This window comes from Muscardinus avellanarius, assembly GCF_963383645.1.
Source record: "Muscardinus avellanarius genome assembly, chromosome: 1".
Taxonomy (NCBI): Eukaryota; Metazoa; Chordata; class Mammalia; order Rodentia; family Gliridae; genus Muscardinus; species Muscardinus avellanarius.
In genome coordinates this window covers 176,255,341-176,272,731 of record NC_137786.1, presented here as the reverse complement: position 1 = coordinate 176,272,731, position 17,391 = coordinate 176,255,341, and the positions used below count along the sequence as shown (strand labels likewise).

General features: G+C 43.6%; 1 protein-coding gene across 1 annotated transcript in view; it reads right to left on the bottom strand.

Annotated features, from left to right (window-relative positions):
* Positions 1-13,319: 13,319 nt before the first annotated feature.
* Positions 13,320-17,391, bottom strand: part of POLD3 (DNA polymerase delta 3, accessory subunit) — a gene marked incomplete at both ends in the record, with an annotated part of 47,545 nt that continues 43,473 nt past the window's right edge. The window contains one exon of the mRNA XM_080698359.1: positions 13,320-13,525. Within this exon, the coding sequence (XP_080554485.1) occupies positions 13,320-13,525 (206 nt within the window). The remainder of the gene's footprint in view (positions 13,526-17,391) is intronic.

The window sequence follows — 17,391 nt, the reverse complement described above, 5'->3', positions numbered from 1 at the left end:
TCATGATGTTCCTTCCAGAAGCATCTCCATGTCCTGTCAGAATAAACTCAATTATCTCTTAAAAATATGAGTAAACAAGAAAAACTCTTTAATATTTGCCCATATTGCTGGGCGTGGTGGCACACGCTTGTAATCCCAGCATTTGGGAGGCTGAGACCGGAGGATCGTGGTTCAAGGATGGCCTCAGCTACTTAGTGAGGCCCTCTGCAACTCAGTGAGACCCGGTTTCAAAATAAAGGAAAAAAAAAATAGGGCAGAGGGTGTAGCTCAGAGGGAGAATGCCCCTGGGTTCCATCCCCAGACCCACAAAAAAAATGTGCCCATATGTGAGCCATTTCTAGCACTCTCCACTCATTCCTGTAAATCTGGGTCGCCATTTGGTATTTTTCTTCAGCATTTCTTAAAGCACAAACTCTGCTGGTGACAAATCCTTTTAGTCTCTGTTTGTCTGAAATGTCTTATTTTACCTCAACTTTTGAAGGCTATTATTTTTCTTTTTTTTAGATTAGGATAGTCTTTTAAAAATTTTTTTATTGATGCATTGTAGTCATGCATCCTATTGAGGTGCAAGATGGCAGAGGCATACATGCACACATCACCCACTTAGCCCTTCCCTAGTTCCCACCCCACTCCCTCCCCCTCCCTCCTTTTCATGCCTGGCCTAATGACTGACATTGATGTTTGTTAATGTATGCACCTCATGCACATTGGGGAATTTCCTTCTTCCCCCCTCCCATCCCCTCAGTTAGGTCCTCTTATTTGCTCATCTACAGTATTTCCTTCTTTGTCTAGGGTTCCTCCTATGACCCATTTTCTCCCTAGCTTCCACATATTAGGAAGAGCACATCTGATTTCTTATTTTTTGTGCCTGACTAATCTCACTTAGCATAATGCTCATTGTTGGTGGGATTGCAAATTAGTGCAACTCACTGAGTTGCAAAAGGCCTCACTAAGTAGCTGAGGCTGTCCGTGAACCACGACCCTCTTGTCTCAGCCTCCCAAATGCTGGGATTACAAACATGCACCATCATGCCTGGCTTCTATTTTATTTCTTATTTGGAAACAGGGCGTCACTAGGTTGATGAGAGTCTCACTACTTGCTGAGGCTGTCCTCAAATCTGTGATCCTCCTGTCTTAGCCTCCCAAGTAATAGGATTACAGGTGTGCACTGCCACACCCAGCTTTATATTTTTATTATATTAATTCATATTAATTGTACAAATTAATGGGTTTCAATGTGATATTCTCTTAAGTACACATGTCATATATATTTTGGTGTATTTTTAAGACTTGGTAGAATGCCTAGCACAGAGATTCAAGGTAAGTTGTCAAATGAATACTTTAATTAAAATCTTAACATATCAGTAGGGACCTAATGCTTTCATTTAGACAAAACGAAAGCACGGAGAAGATAAATGACCTTCCCAGAATCATACAGCTAGTGAGTGGAAGAGGCAGTTTTGGAATTCATTCCTTCATTTGATAAATATTTTCTAGCCGGGCGTGGTGGCGCACGCTTGTAATCCCCGCGCTTGGGAGGCAGAGACAGGAGGATCGCGCAGGTTCAAAGCCAGCCGTGCGCTGGCTTAGGAGACCCTGTTTCCAAAATGAAAATGTAAAAATAGGTCTGGGAGTGTATCCCTGAGGTAGAAGGGCTTCCAGGAACCCCAGTACCAAAAAAAAAAAAAAAAAAAATATATATATATATATATATATATATATATATATTTTCTAATAGCCTACTATGTTTAGGCACCGTCCTAGGTGCTGGAGACAGAATGATAGACAAGATGGTCCCAGACTTCTTGGAGCTTATATCATGGCTGAGATGGCCAAAAAGCAAAAACAAACAAAAAAAAAAAAAAAAAAAAAAAAACCAAAAAACAAAAAAAACCCCAAAACCAAAAACAAACCCAAATAATAAATAATATTAATATATTATTAATATAATATATTAATATAAATAATAGCTGAGAAAGTGATAAGTACCATGAAGAAAGGTACTGTGTGGATAAAAATCACACCGCCAGCAGGCCCTCCAACCCTTGCCTTCTGCCTCCAACTGCAGGGCTCTTTCCACTACACCACGCTGTCTGCCCAAAGTAAACAAACAAAACCATAATTTATGAGGCTCCCTCAGCCGCCTGTGTGTACTTGGTGGGTGAAACCCTCTCGCTGTCCGTGAAAGAGGGCCAACATCATCAGAAGCAGCAGCTGACTGGCTTGCTTGCTAAAGCAGGTGTCATGGCACCAGCTGGCCTGGCCTCTGCTGCCTCGACACTTCACATCTGCTGCCCGGCGAGAGAGGGAGTGTGTTTAAATAAGACAGCTATTGAGTGAGTGGACTGAGGAGGGTTGGAGTTGGCCAGTCTCAGGGAATGATGCAAACCACAAGGGGCCGGTACTCAGGAGGTGAAGAGAAAACAGATGGACTCGAGCTGCAGGCATGACCACTGCCTGGGCAGCCCATTTGCCACTGGGAGAGGCCTCTTCCCTGCTGGAGAGCTGTCTGTCTTCTCATCAGTGAAGGCACCCTCTGATGTCCGTCCTTGGGGAAACAGAACGTACACTCTTGACCACTGGCTCTCCTCTAAACGATTTCAAGAAGAAAGGTGGCTGCAACAAGTGTGTTCTGTATACACATGAAACACAGGGGTGCCCAGGTCAGAGGGCATCGTGAGTTTGACAAAAGAGCAGAACTACAAGGATATGAGCTTCAACGCTGCAACAACGCCCAACAACTCTCTCTCCTTGCTCGAACGTCAGTTTTGACAGTCTAGTGTGCTGTGTAACAAAGTAGGCACGCTTAACAGAGGTTCACTGAAAAAACCTAAGGTATGATAGTTCACTTTTCTCACATGGGTAAGATTAAAGCTCAAAGCATTGCTTTGAAAATAAAAGTGATAATGAGCATTTGTTGGCTGATCACTATGAACCGGGCATTTTACACCGATTACCTCTAATCCTCACACAAACCAGGATGTAGGTATTAGTTCTCTTACACACGAGCAAACTGAGACTCAAGAGAAATTGACTTTCTGAAGTCACAGAACTTCCATTTACTGAGGAGCACCTAGCCCCAATGTGACCCAATGTCCAAGTGCTTTGTACAAAATAAAAAAGTGACCATCTCCAGCAGCTCTGCTGCTCCTAAACTGTGTAGGCAGGGAAGCCACAGAACTCATATTGTGAGCTAAGCACAATTCTGTTGGAGGTACAGTTCATGCAGGAACTTCAGGACGGCCATTCCCATATTTTAGGGGCAAACCTAGGGTTTTTTTTTTTTTTTTTTTTTTTTTGTGTGTGTGTGTGGTACTGGGGTTCCTGGAAACCCTTCTACCTCCAGGCTATACTCCCAGACCTTTTTTATATTTTTATTTGGAAACAGGGTCTCTTAAGCCAGTGAGGCTGGCTTCGAACCTGCGCGATCCTCCCGTCTCTGCCTCCAAGTGCGGGGATTACAAGCGTGCGCCACCACGCCTGGCTATTTTAACTTTTTATTGGTGCATTGGTGCATACATCTTGATGGGAAACCTAGGGTTTTACATTTTTAAAAAAATCCAACTTACTGTGACAGAGGAATTCTATCATAGAACAGTCCCAACTGACTACAATGGGCATCCAGTGAATGCTTAATACGAACACAAATTATGACATGCACGCCTGCCCACTGTGCTCCACACCTGGAAGAGACTCATGCCGAGAGTGAGTGACAGGACACTCAGCCAGACTCTTAAGTCCCAGCTCTACTATTTCTTGGCCAGGTAGCTTCTCTGCCACTGAATTTCCCAATTCATAAAATGGGGTTAAATTCACCTCGCAAAATTAAGGATTAAATAATAGAGAGTATATGGAAGTGCTTGACAACTGAATAGGTGTATGATAAACATGAGGTTGACTAGCCTGACACTGTGGGTCACTTTGGCCCAGAGAATTCCAGGGAGATGCAGTCAGTTCTAGGTCTAAATCAGTGTGTGAGCAAGTGCGTCAGAGACAGGCCTACATGAATCCTGAGTGAAACCGTGGAACCAATCCCATCTCCATGCTTTAGGACCATGGCTCAGGCAAGAGCCAGAGGATTTCCAAGCATGAGATGACCCAGCAAGAGGCCAATCGTTCCACACTGAAGTCATTCCTAATACTCTCTCGCCCCGTTTCCAAGGGGATCAAGGGAATCATCTGCCTGAAACTGAAAAAAAATCCAACTTCGTTATTTTCCCTTGCTTGTTCTATCTCGTGATGTAAATATAATCAGCTCTTATGTCATTCCAGTAGTCCTTTCGGAGACTAAGGGTGATTTTTCTTTTTCCTTTTCTGTGGTGCTGGGGATTGAACTCAAGGGTATTCTACCTCTGAGCTACACCTCCAGCACTTTTTATTTGAAACAGTCTTGCTAAGTTGCTGAGGCTGGCCTTAAACCTGTGATTCTTCTGTCCCAGCCTCCCAAATACTGGGATTATAGGCATGCACCACCACCAGCCCAAGGTGACTTTTTCTAACGTACAAATATGAGATGTTAAAATGTTCCCATTGCTTACAGTGCAAAGTCTCAACTACTTAGCAAAAGGCCTGTGACGTGAGCCCTGCCTACTTATTTGCCCTCATCCACCATTCTGCCTCTCCGCAGCCACTGATAACTTTCTCAGCGATCCACTCTTTCTCATGGTCCTGTTCCTTCTGCCTGGAACGTGCCCTCGCTTTCCCATTTAGTAAACTCTATTCTTCTCCAGACTTCAGCTTAAGTACTGCTTCCTCAGTAAGTCCTTCCTAATCCCTACAGACAACCCTTCCCTGGGTCCTGTGGCATACACCTTCTTCATGAAGGGGAAGGGTATGATACAAGGAGCACAAACACCAATGGCACCTTCCATGTGTGGGGACAGACTCAGCAAACCGTAGCCAAAACGCTCGATGTCCTGAACCACTGGCAGGATCATCCTTATTTGGATTGACAAGTTTAAAGGTATAATTAATTCGCTTGCTCCTTTTGGTCCATAGGATGGAAAGTCAGGTTTCATACTGGTGTGGTAATAAGCATTCAAGTATTCTAGTTCCGTTAACTTTTTATTATAAATTGTCAACACGTCCCTCCAGTTCCTGTTCCCATAAGATCCGCACATTGGTCCTGGTGGTCGTAAAGGAGGAAGCGTACGCCTGAAGCTGGCATCACAGCCTTGTCATCTGCTATAGAGCGTGTGGGCCAGTGTCAAACAGGGTTGAGCTGTCTTTACAATGAGGGATGATCTGAGCATTAAAGGGAGGGTGGGTGAATGAAGCGCTGGCGAGTTTAGTTAATTGCTGACAAACACTGAATTTGGAAGGTACTTTATTTCTTAAAGTTTTTTTTTTTTTTTTTTAAGATCTATGTGACCAGCAAAGCTGTCCTCATCTGTGATTACTGGTTTGCAGAGTTAGGAAACACTAGGGGAAGGAAGAGGCAGGAAAAAAGACCAGCTCTGTAAACGTAACCAAAGCTTTTTTAATGCATCACAGCTGTAACTATGTGGATAATAAACTTTGGAAGTGTTAAAAACAAATAATAAAGTGAGTCTTGAGCAGACTTGGGAAGACAAGGGTAGATACTCATTGAAAACCCCATGTGGAGGATAGATGTACTTGTGATTGAGCTTTGAGGCCTGGCTTAGAGGTGGGGTGGTCTCAATACTTTTCATTTCCAAAGATGAAGTTTAGTGTGATTTTAGTGTTTGATTCACTCAATAATTGATTAATGTTAAATAAAAGTCAATATCATGGAAAAGAAAAAAAATTGTTAACACGTCTCACCTTTGGCACTTATTGAGAACATAATTTAAACTCTGAGCCTTCAGTTTTCATTTATAAAAAACGTGCTGTGATGACCAAAAATGTAAATATATGTAGCATAAATTTTCGTTCATGGTGAGCATTCTTATGAAATATTATCATAGAACCTTAGAATTTGTCTCCCTCTCTCCTCTAGATTGTAAATTGGTCAAGGGCAAAAGATTCATGTTTGTAGCCTCAGCTTCTGGCATACCTGTGCTGGCACAAAATAAACCTTCAGGAAAAATCTGTGAAATGCAGAAACACGCAAGTGTTTTGACATTTCGATAGATTGTCCATTGCAGGAGGGCAGAGAACATGTCACGTGCTTCTCTAAAATCCTCCAGGGCAGCTGCCATGGTTGTCAGGCAAATGTGTGAGCATTCAAAGATTCAAGGCACACTTCTGAGCGGGCTGTCCACATATTCTTCTTAGGGGCTGCTAGACTGTGAAAAGTCACACAGTGCAAAGTGTGGAACCCTAGTAGGTGCCAGTCTTGTCTCACCCCTTTACTGTGAGATATTGGCCATGCCAGCTCAACTCTGAGGGCTTTTATTCTGCAAAACATGGGCAAGAAAGACCTTGCATTTTATCCTAAGGATGAAGTAAGAAAAACATCATATAGATAAATGTAGGCTATCTCTGAGAGGTACAGAATGAGTGCTCATCTCAGGAGCTATGGCTTGCAGAAAAGGGTTCTGCCTCTGCATTCTGCACCAGGAGAGACTTACACCACTCCATCACCATTACAGTTTATGTCCTCTTCACACACCTCTTAAACTCGGAAGCAGTATCTCAGGAAAACAACGTTTTGATATTCAAAGTGGAGAACAAGTTCCTGGCCTGACTCAACTGGAAACGCTGGGCAGCAAGCACCCTGGGGCTTTTCTATCTGTGAATGTGCAGCATATTTAAACTGAGCGAAAAATGCAAAACTCCCTTTTGATTTTCTTACAAAGATAAAGACAAAAGCAAGGCCGAGAATGGGTGAACCTTCTTCAAGAAATAGTGTTCTTGACTTAAACTGAAACCAACTAAACAGATTGCTTAGAGAACTATGCTCTATTTAGAAGAGTTTCCTGGTGATTTAAAATTATTCAGAAAACTTTATTTTATTCGAGCCTCTCTTTAAATTCTTCTTAACATTTATGAGTCTACTTAGGTAACTTTGTAATTTAGTAAGCATGGTATACTGAACATAATTGAATCTCTGTTTATAGATTCAAGACCACTTGGCAGGGATGCTGTAGAGTACTCCAGCATCAGATGAGTGGCTGACTTGGATAAACATTTACATCCACTTTGGATCTGACAATCTGAGATCTGAACACCTAGTTGAACTTTCACTTGTAAGGATGAGCGCCAGCCATCACTGGACAGTATGGAAGTATAAACTAACAGAGCCAACAAGCAATATAGCACAGTGGTTGAGAGCACAGGCGGGGGCTCTGCTGTCAAGAGTTATAGCCTGCCTCCTCCACTTGCTAACTCTGTGATCTTGAGCAAACTACCCCAGTTTCTTCACTCAAAAGATGAGAATTAAAGTACTTACCTCGTAGGGTTGCTAGGAGGACTAAAAAAGTCACATCACATAGTAGGTGCTAAAAATGTGATTTCTTCTGCTTTGCATTAGTTTAATATGTGTCAAAATACTAAAGACTGAGTTGGGCCTGGCGGCGCATGCATATATATATATAACTCCAGTACTTGGGAGGCCCAGACAGGAGGATCACAAATTTGACGTCAGCCTCAGCAACTTAGCAAGACCCTGTTTCAAAATAAAAAATACTGTTGGGCGTGGTGGCGCACGCTTGTAATCCCAGCGCTTGGGAGGCTGAGACAGGACTGCACAGGTTTGAAGCCAGCCTCAGTTACTTAGGCTCTCAGCAACTTAGTGAGACCCTGTTTCCAAATAAAGTATAAAATAGGTCTGGGAGTATAGCCTGGAGGTAGAAAAGCCCCTGGGTTCCACCCTCAGTACGACCAAAAAAACAAAAAACACTGGGTGTGGTGATACATGCCTGTAATCTCAGTACTTTGGAGGCTGAGACAGGAGCAGAGTGTTAAAGGTTCAAGGCCAGCCTCAGCAACTTAGCAAGGCCCTCAGCAAATTAGTGACAACCTGTTTCAAACAAAAAACAAAACAAAAAATAATCCTTTGGGACTGTCTCCCCATACATTATTTGATGAATACCCTAAAAAAAAAAATCTTTTTTTTTTTTTTTTTTTGGTGGTACTGGGGTTCCTGGAAGCCCTTCTTCCTCCGGGCTACACTCCCAGACCTATTTTTACATTTTTATTTGGAAACAGGGTCTCCTAAGCCAGTGCACGCGGCTGGCTTCGAACCTGAGCGATCCTCCTGTCTCTGCCTCCCAAGCGCAGGGATTACAAGCGTGCGCCACCACGCCCGGCTAAAAAAAAAATCACTGTGAGACTGGTGGCAGCTCATTTTAAACAGGAGGAAGCTGAAGCCCATGGAGAATGAGTACCTGGCCCGAGGCCAGTGTGCAGACTGGGTCTGAACCAGGGCCTTCTGCCCCCAAGACCATGTTTCCATCACAGCACCCTGCTTCCCTCCTATGCCAACACTGTTGAGGACGCAAGTAACATAAATCTACTATGCTCAGCCAATAACAGATACTACAAACTGCCTTTTGATATAATCTTGGTTACCTGCTTGCTTTCTTCATAGTCATTCTTAGAACAGAAATATCCCATTAAAGATTCACTAATTCGTGGCAGGTGAAGTTCAAACAACTAAATAAACTCACTTACACGGTAAACTTTCCTTGGCTGCTCCTTGGCTTAAATCCTTTGATGTCCTTTGCATTGGATATGAAATCTCCCTCATGGAGTATCTCAGTTCTTTCCTAAATTATTAAGTCCCCTGTCTACCGTGCACCTAAGCACTGTCTTCACTATTATAAGCCCTTTAGTGTGTAGGACCTGTCCTCCAAAATGGTAACTGCAAAATTCCCAAGTATCTTGTCCAGCACTATACAGAGACAGCATCCAGTAGGTCCTTGACGCCTGTGATTTGAGGTGATGCAAAGCAGCCATTAAACTGAGTGAGTTTCTAGTGTTCAAGCAGTCCAGGAAATGCCATGCCATATGGAAGAAATGCCTTGAGAAAGAGAGCCCAGACCCGAAGAAAGAAGCTAAAGGAGAACTCTGAGCATTAAAAAGGAAGGTGGAGGGAGCCAAGGTGAGGCTTCCAGCCAGCAACAAGAAGTCTGGCAAGAGTAAGCAAAACAAAACCAAACAAAAAAATGGGGGGGGGGGGGAGCTAGACAGTACTTAGGGTTTGAAATGGAAGGGGAATGGTAGAGCGACGGTGGTTTCTGAACCAATGGAAAATTATTGGATCAGAAGCCTTACCAAGTTTCTCTGGCTAAGGAGCTTGGGTGGCAATCTGTGGGTGGCCCACTCTTAAGAACACAAAAAACTGGACACAGATACAAGTCGAGAGAAGTGTCATGCAGCAGGGAGTGGCAAGAGTCAGCCCTAAATGCAGTCATTTGGGTACAATGTGCCCTTCAGAGAGGGCACGGTGACAGCGTGGGCTAATTTACAGAGCCGCCAGGGCAGTAACTCAGACAGCAACACTGCCTCTCTCAACAAAACGAGGCGGCCCCTGAACGTTTCACGGTGGTAAAAGCTGCATTACAGTACACCGAGATCCGGGAACCAATGAAAGGAGACAAGTTTACCAAAATGAGTCTTGACACAGAGTACGTTTCTGGCAAATACGTTATTAGGCACTTGTTCTACTGTGTCCTGAAGAAACTATTTAGTTTCCTTATAAGGCCCTTCTCTTCAGCTCTCCCCTGTATAATAACTAATGTCTTCTTAAAGAAACCAAGATGGGAAAGGGAGAGAGCTGCTCCAAACACCTCCCCCTCGGTGCTCCTCAGGGAGCTAAGTGGAGGCTGGTATCACCGAGATGATCAGGAATAACAGCTTTTGAAATCACTTTTAAAAAAGTGATTAAAAAATGTGAGTGGATGAGGGAAAATAAGGGAAACAACGTGACTGTCTATGTCAGCTGCCAGAATTAAGCAGCACTGTTTTAACCAAGGCAATTTTCTTTAATCCCCCCGAACTTTAATGTTAGTAGGCCTCAATACAATGTTAGTAAACGTAAAAGGACTACTATGCCATATGAAATCAGAATGAGTGCCAGCTGTCACTCTTAACTGAGCATCAACTTCTAATTTTGCTCCTCTTAAGATTCCCCGGTGAGACCCATTATCCACAGTAAGATCCAAACTCCTTAGCAGGATCCCAGTTCACTCTTCATATACCACCCCCACCCCCATCTTCAAGTTCTACACCCCTCCCCCACAAGCCACACTCCTCTACCTGGAAGATCCTTTCCATTCCTTTCTGCTTGGTAAAATCCTACTCCTCTTTTAAAGAATGGTTGGTTTCCTCTATTCCAGTAAGACTGCTTTGACACTCCTTTTTCATCCTACAAAATCTTGGATGACCCTGTGCTGTCACTGCACTCACATATGGGGCTGTAATGTCATTTTACTGGCTCGTTTCTTCCACCAGATCTGGAAACTATGGTTTCTAGTACACAAAATAGGTGTTTAAATAGATAGTAGTAGATATTGCCCTCTATAAATCTTGCTTTTCTTCAACAACAACAAAAACTCACTTTCTTTAAACCCCTTCATAAGCAGGGCACGGTGGCTCATGCTTGTAATCCCGGCATTTGGGAGGCTGAGACAGGAGGATCTTGGTTCACAGTCAGCTTCAGCTACTTAGGGAGGCCCTTTGCAACTCGGTAAGACGCTGTTTCAAAATAAAATAAAAAATAGGACTGGGGGAGTAGCTCAAAGGCAGAATGCCCCTGGGTTCCATCACCAGTACCGCAATAAAATAAATAAATAAATAAATAAATAAACAAACCCCTTTATAAAATAGGACAACTGCCGGGCATGGTGGCTCACGCTTGTAATCCCTGTGCTTGGGAGGCAGAGACAGGAGGATCACACAGGTTCGAAGCCAGCCACGCTGGCTTAAGAGACCCTGTTTCCAAATAAAAAGTATAAAAATAGGTCTGGGAGTGTAGCCCGGAGGCAGAAGGGTTTCCAGGAAACCCAGTACCACCACCACCACCAAAAAAAAAAAAAAAAACCCAAAATAAAATAGGACAACTATCTCCCCATCTGGGTCTGATCCTTGACAACATGACTGCATCGTTTATGACATCAGCACAGAAGCCCCAGCTGCGCAGCAGCCACGTGCCTGCTGCGATGCACTAAATGCATGCTACACATACACTACCTCAGCACTGACAATCCCAGCAACTCACTTTAGCCTAGGATTTTGTTAAAGATCCCAAGGCTCAGAAATTGGCCCTAAGTCACATGGCCAGCAAACGATGAGGCCAAACTCATACAATGTGCAAGATCAGGACTAGATTTTCTTCTAGATGAACTAAAAACTGAGGTTGGCTAAAAAGGACGATTTCCCACACGACTGAAAAAAATGATGAAGGCAGCAAATAACTTGTTCATCTCAGACGATGGGCATGCAGTTTTTAACAACATAAACTGAAAACCAGCCTCCTTCCCGTTTGGAGCTTTGATAATTGCTGGCTCATCAAATAACAGACTCATCAGACATTCTGTTTGAAGCACTTTCTATTTAACTCAAATTTATTTAACTCATGTGGCTAACACGGTAGAGTCCTGTATAAAAAGAAAAGAAAAGGCCACCACTCGATACTTACGAGGCCTCACAGGCAGCTCTGCGTTTGGACAGCACGATGAGCAGAGGTCACAGGACTTGTTTTATCCCTTGAAAGATGGAACTTCCACCAGCACCAGATTTTTCCAATTCAAATTCAGTTTTATTAGAGATCCCAGCATAGCAATTAAAAAAAAAAAGACTGGATTGTTGCTTTTTAATTTTCTGTTCCTATTTAGAAAAAGGACTACAGGCAAAGACAAAAATAACCAACTAAAAGGGATTCTCCTCCAGAAGTTTTCTGTCAACCCCTAAGTCCAGGCTTTCCATTCTTTTTCATTCTAAAAAGAAAGGGTTTGGAAGTACGTCACTCTTTGCTATACAAAGCCTCCGCCTCCTCAAGTTCTAGACATAAATGCCAGGGCTCATCTCCTAAGCCTCTGGTCTTAATGAAGTCCAGGCTTGGTTGCTAAAGGAGCCTGCGTTAATCCCAAGGTCAGCCACAGGCCTAGCCTTCAACAGCAGACGGCCGATTGCACCACTTACGACATGCACCAGGCTGAGGCGGGAGGTGCAGGTCAGGCATCTCCTGTCTGCTGCGGTGAGTCCCCGTCCCCACAGCTCACTGTCCAGTCAGAGCCACGGCACTCAGCCCACTCATCTCTCTGTCTGCTCAGACACAGTGGAAACTGCTTGAAAGTTATTACTGGAATATTAACTTTCTATTAAGTACAAAGGAAAATATTTTATTTACTATTTAGACCTATTGACGACTCAGCCTTTTTGTCTCTTCTTGGAAAGCCTGTATCGTTAGGCAAATGGGAGAGTTGAAAATATGAAAAGAGGAGCAACATCTGTGTATAAAGGTAGGCCTTAAGTTCTTTAACTTCCTGAGAAATTACTGTTTCTGAACATCACATTTCTTTGAGAGGGAGAGAATCTATGTGACTATGGCACACTGCCTGTAGGAAGCACCTCTCTAGTCTTCATCCCTGTGTATGGGTTTTACTCTCTGCGCAAAGCGTGGAAAGCCACAAAGTGTGCACGGCGTACCCCGTGTCAGGGTGAGGTGACGGACCCTCGCCTGTCACCTGTGCTGACTGCAAGTCGTTTCTAGTGGAGCTGTGACATCATTACATTTCTATGTGTGCTCTGCCCGAGGCTTTTCCCTAACCACTAATTACCCACGGAGGTCTAGAGGGCTTTAGTGAAAGAGCAGAACACAGCGATGTCTTGGTCTGTCGCCAGGTGATGTCCTACATAATGGAGGAAGAAGTTACAGGAAGACTTTTGTTTCAGCTTTTAGTTCAACCAAGACTTAAAAGATCGACAGAAACCCGCTTTATAAGGTTAGGGGACAGAAGTGTAGTAATGAGAGAGGAGGGCAGGGGGATGGTGAACACATCCAGTAGAGTCAGGGATTAAAAACATCCACAAGGGCTCATAGAATACAGAGGAACAAGAACACTCCCTGAGCCCCAGGGGGATCAGGGTGTAGGTTGAGTGGGGCACAGTGGATAAGTCTGAAATCCGTTCCCAATTGATTTTGGAGTAAATTCTTCTAGATGAGTCAAAGATTGTGCTTTAAAAATGTCATTAGAAGGTAACAGCTATTCAAATATTCTTTGCCTCCTGCTTCCAGGTGACTCTTTTTTGGTTAAAAACCAGAAAGAACATAAACCTCACAAGATGGAAGAACAGTCTTTTGATACAGGTGAGGTGGAGCCAGGTGAACTTACACAGTAAGTGAAAGGCCCTATACTTCTTGGTCTTTTCCCTTGACCACTCCAAGTCTCTGACCTGCCCGAAAGAGCAGTTTATTTCCGTGAGAAGAAGCCAGTAATGGACGCCTGTCTGTTGGCCTTGCCCAGGGCAGCAGTCCCTTTCTTGGGGCCCTTTCGCTCCTCCTTGGGCTCCTTTTTCACAGTCATGGCAGGGGCAGCTCTGTGCACAGAGGACATCTTCGATTTAAGCTCCTCTTCGCTATCTGTGCAAGATTCACTCTCAAAGACTTTTTCAGTCACTAGAATAAGAAAAAAATGGGGGCAGAGGTGTATTATTTATCATGAGAATGAGATGCCTTGCTCACATCCCACTGACTCTTTCTCTAACTGGGAGATCACATTTAGCCTTAGGTAGGAAGTATTCACATCCCAAGCTCACAGAGCCTCTAGGTGGGGCTGAGAACAAACACTTTTCCCTCCTTCCTCATGGCTATGTTCTTTGCCATTAGATGGGCCTTCATCAACTTCCCAAATCCTTTACCTTGGGCTCTGGTCTATGCTCGCTCACTTACTGAGCTCCACATCGAAACTGTCTGAATCTCAAACACCAACTTGTAACTCCATGCCTTGACTGGCTTTGAGTCCTATCTCTGTGACCCACCCTTCCTCTCTATCTTCACTACTGGTTTTCCTAACCTTAACTCGCTGGCCCACCAGAGCCCCCACCCTGTCTAACCACCCTAGACCCTCCTGACCAGTTCCATCCTGATGTCACCAACTCTCTTCACATCCTAAGGACAGAGAACTGGACATTGGTACTCAACTGTTTAGTTCTTCATTCTGAGTAATTAACCCAAGATTTAGTAGGTGTCTATATCGCAACAATAACTATGTCAAGCAAATTCTATCAGATGACACACTTGATAGTTTAAGAAAGAACTGTGATAAAATGAGAAACAAAGTTACTAGTTTTCTTACTCTCTCAGCTAAAGGCATAATTTGCCTTTTCTTTTGCCATTAAATCTCAGCAAATCCTCCCCAGGGAAAACTTGGAAAGATCTGTATCAGTGAGCAGTCATTCATTATAAGAAAACCCCAAGAGCAGAGGCAGAAACTGATCTCCAACCACGTCACAGAATTGATGAGGGTCTCTCTTCAATACACTGCATTACACCAACCACAAAACCCAGTACGATGCCACCTTCCTGCGACTTGAGAAGCTACAGCGGCAAGGCCATCTAGGTTCTTTCTCAGCCCTTCTGGTTGGTTGCAGCTATGGAAGGAAAACCTATTTTCCTAGCTGAAAAGGGTAACCGTATATGTATAATAAATGCTCAAAGAAGCAAAATGAAAGGTATTTTCCTCTGTTAAAGAACGATGATGGTTTCAAGCTCAGTGACTGATCTCTCTCCCTTTCCCTCCCTCCCCTCTCTCCCTTTCTTGTGGTACTAGAAACAGAACCCAGAGGCATCCTACCTCCGAGCCACATCCTAGTCCTTATTTTTTTGTTTTGAAACAAGAGTCTTACTAGGTTGCTGAGAGTCTTGCTATGTTGCCAAAGCTGTCCTTGAACCTGTGATTCTCCTATCTCAGCCTCCCAAGTACTGAGATTACAGGTATGCACCCACCATGCCCAGCATTAATGATTCTTTCTAATAAATATATTAGTTAATTTACCCTAAGAGACATGGGCTTTGAAATTAAATACATGTCCTAATACCTACTCTGCCATGTATATACTCTCAAACTTAATATGCATCAGAATCATTTGGAGATCCTGTTAAAAGACATATATTGCGTGTGTGTGTGTGTGTGTGTGTGGTACTGGGGGCTGAATCCACAGGCATTCTACCTCCAAGCTACACTTCTAGTCCCATTTTTTACTCTTTATTTTGAAATAGGGTCTCACTAAGCTTTGGAGGGCGTCACTAAGTACCTGAGGCTGGCCGTGAACCTGTGATCCTCCTGTCTCAGCCTCCCAAGTACTGGGAATTACAAGTATGTGCCACCATCCCCCAGTCGGATTGCTAGATTCTATATCCAAAGTTTCAGATTAAATGGGTCTGGGGTAAGACCCGCACACTTGCTTTTTTAACACGTTCCCAAATGGTACTGATATTACTGCTCTGGGGGGTGACACTGTGAATCAGTGTTGGTCCCCCACTGTTAAATGGGGATAACACTGCACCTTCAGGTGAAGGGATGTAACTAATGGTCTTAGGCAAGTATTTGGTGGTATACGCCTTTGCTACTTTGTAAACTATATTCTGTATTCAAATGGCAGTATATCTGTAACTTATTTCAGCATCAATAAGCTCCTATTTCATTGCGTTTTAAGGAAACCACTGGCTATCTCATTGCCAATCTTGTGTCATACATTGCTTAGGGGAGTTAACAGCTAGCCAGAGTGGCACTGACAACATTTCTTAAACAGTTTCTATATGGAAAGCTGCAACCACTTCAAACTACAACTTAAAAATTTCAATTTAGCGGTGTGGTGGCGCATGCTTGTAATCCCTGTGCTTGGGAGGTAGAGACAAGAGGATCACGCAGGTTCGAAGCCAGCCTTGCTGGCTTAAAAGAGACCCTGTTTCCAAATAAAAACATAAAAACAGGTCTGCTGGGAGTGTAGCCCGGAGGTAGAAGGGCTTCCAGGAACCCCAGTACCACCAAAAAAATAAAAAATAAATAAAAATTTTCAATTTAAAAATCCTAAATGTTTTGCCTGAACAGCATGCCACTTTTCTTGTTTGCCATCACAAAGAGCCTGGTGTGTGTAGGTAACATCAGATTTCTTTTCCACTCAACTGTTTTGCTCTTAGACATCCACCCTTTGCCCAGAAGTTCAAACATCTTGGGCCCAACTCCCCAGTCCCTGCTGTAAAAAACTCACAGAAAAAGAAAGGTTCACTTTTTAAGGCCACAGCCAAACTACGACCCAGCATGAGACAGAGCGCGCCCCCAGTGCTGGCACACTCGGAACAGGCTGAGCAGAGGGAAGAGAGCGGGGCTCCTTTGTTGCTAACCAGAGCCAAGATTCATTAGGTTGAGCTTGGACGAAAAGCCTTATGAGAAAGTGTTATGTGGGCACAGTTCTTTGCTGTGTCCAAGGCTCTTAATAGTCTTGTCTGAAGACAGGAGTGTAAAAAAGTCTACATCCCACACCTGGCCAAAATGGTGTTTTGAGCAAAGCAGTAAGTAATTAGCCACAAATTCCTAGTGAACTCTGATTAAGATCATCTTTTACTTTTTTCTTCTAGGGCAGAGGAGGAGGAAAAAGCTGGCTCTGATGCTTTTGTCCTCTTTGAATTAAAAAGGGGAGGGGAGAACACGAAGCCCAACAGAAAATATGAATATTACCACCAATGTCCAAACCATCGTCTTAAAAACAAATTATATTAGATTACTGAAAGCAAAAAACCAAACCAAAACAACAACAAAAACGGTCACAAAATACATTCCCACTCAAAGTCCAGACTTCATAGGCCCACAGGAAATTTGGCATGAAAAGACAGAATTTCCACATGTCAGAAATTTTATTCCTTAATCATGTGTTACAATTGAAATGGCAGGGGCCTTTTCAGAGGAATGGAAGTGGGCAATAATGGGATGGGGTACACAACAGACAGAATGTCTTCACTAGTTTTAATAAGCATCCTGCCTAGGGGAGGTTGACTCTTCAGAGCCAACCTTTTTAAGACAGAAATTTGACCTAGATAAGAAAAACCAAAAAGGAGGAAAAAAGCTCTAAGAGATACGAGCTGCGGCAGGTGCTACAGAAAGAAGACAGAACAATTACAGGCACACAAACAAGAGGCTTCTGAGCCTAAATCCCAAACTCCTCCTACACCCAAAGCAGTGTTAGGATCTGGGCATCTCATGAGGCCTCAGGTAAAAGCCCCAAGGAGGTCTGGTCTTTCTGTGGCAAGGGTGGAAGAAGAAAAAAAACGGCTAAAGAATCAGCCAGTGACTTGAAGCCCAGGCCTTCACACATGCTTTTACTAACATGGCTTACAAGGGGGAACCTAAGGAAGCCCTGTAGGCCAGCCAGGCCCCTCTAAGAGCAAATGGGACCAGAGAGGACTCTCCACGCTCTCTCGGGAGGCTAACCATCTGAGGAACTTCCTTCCACCACACAAATTCATATCATTCTAACTTCACACCA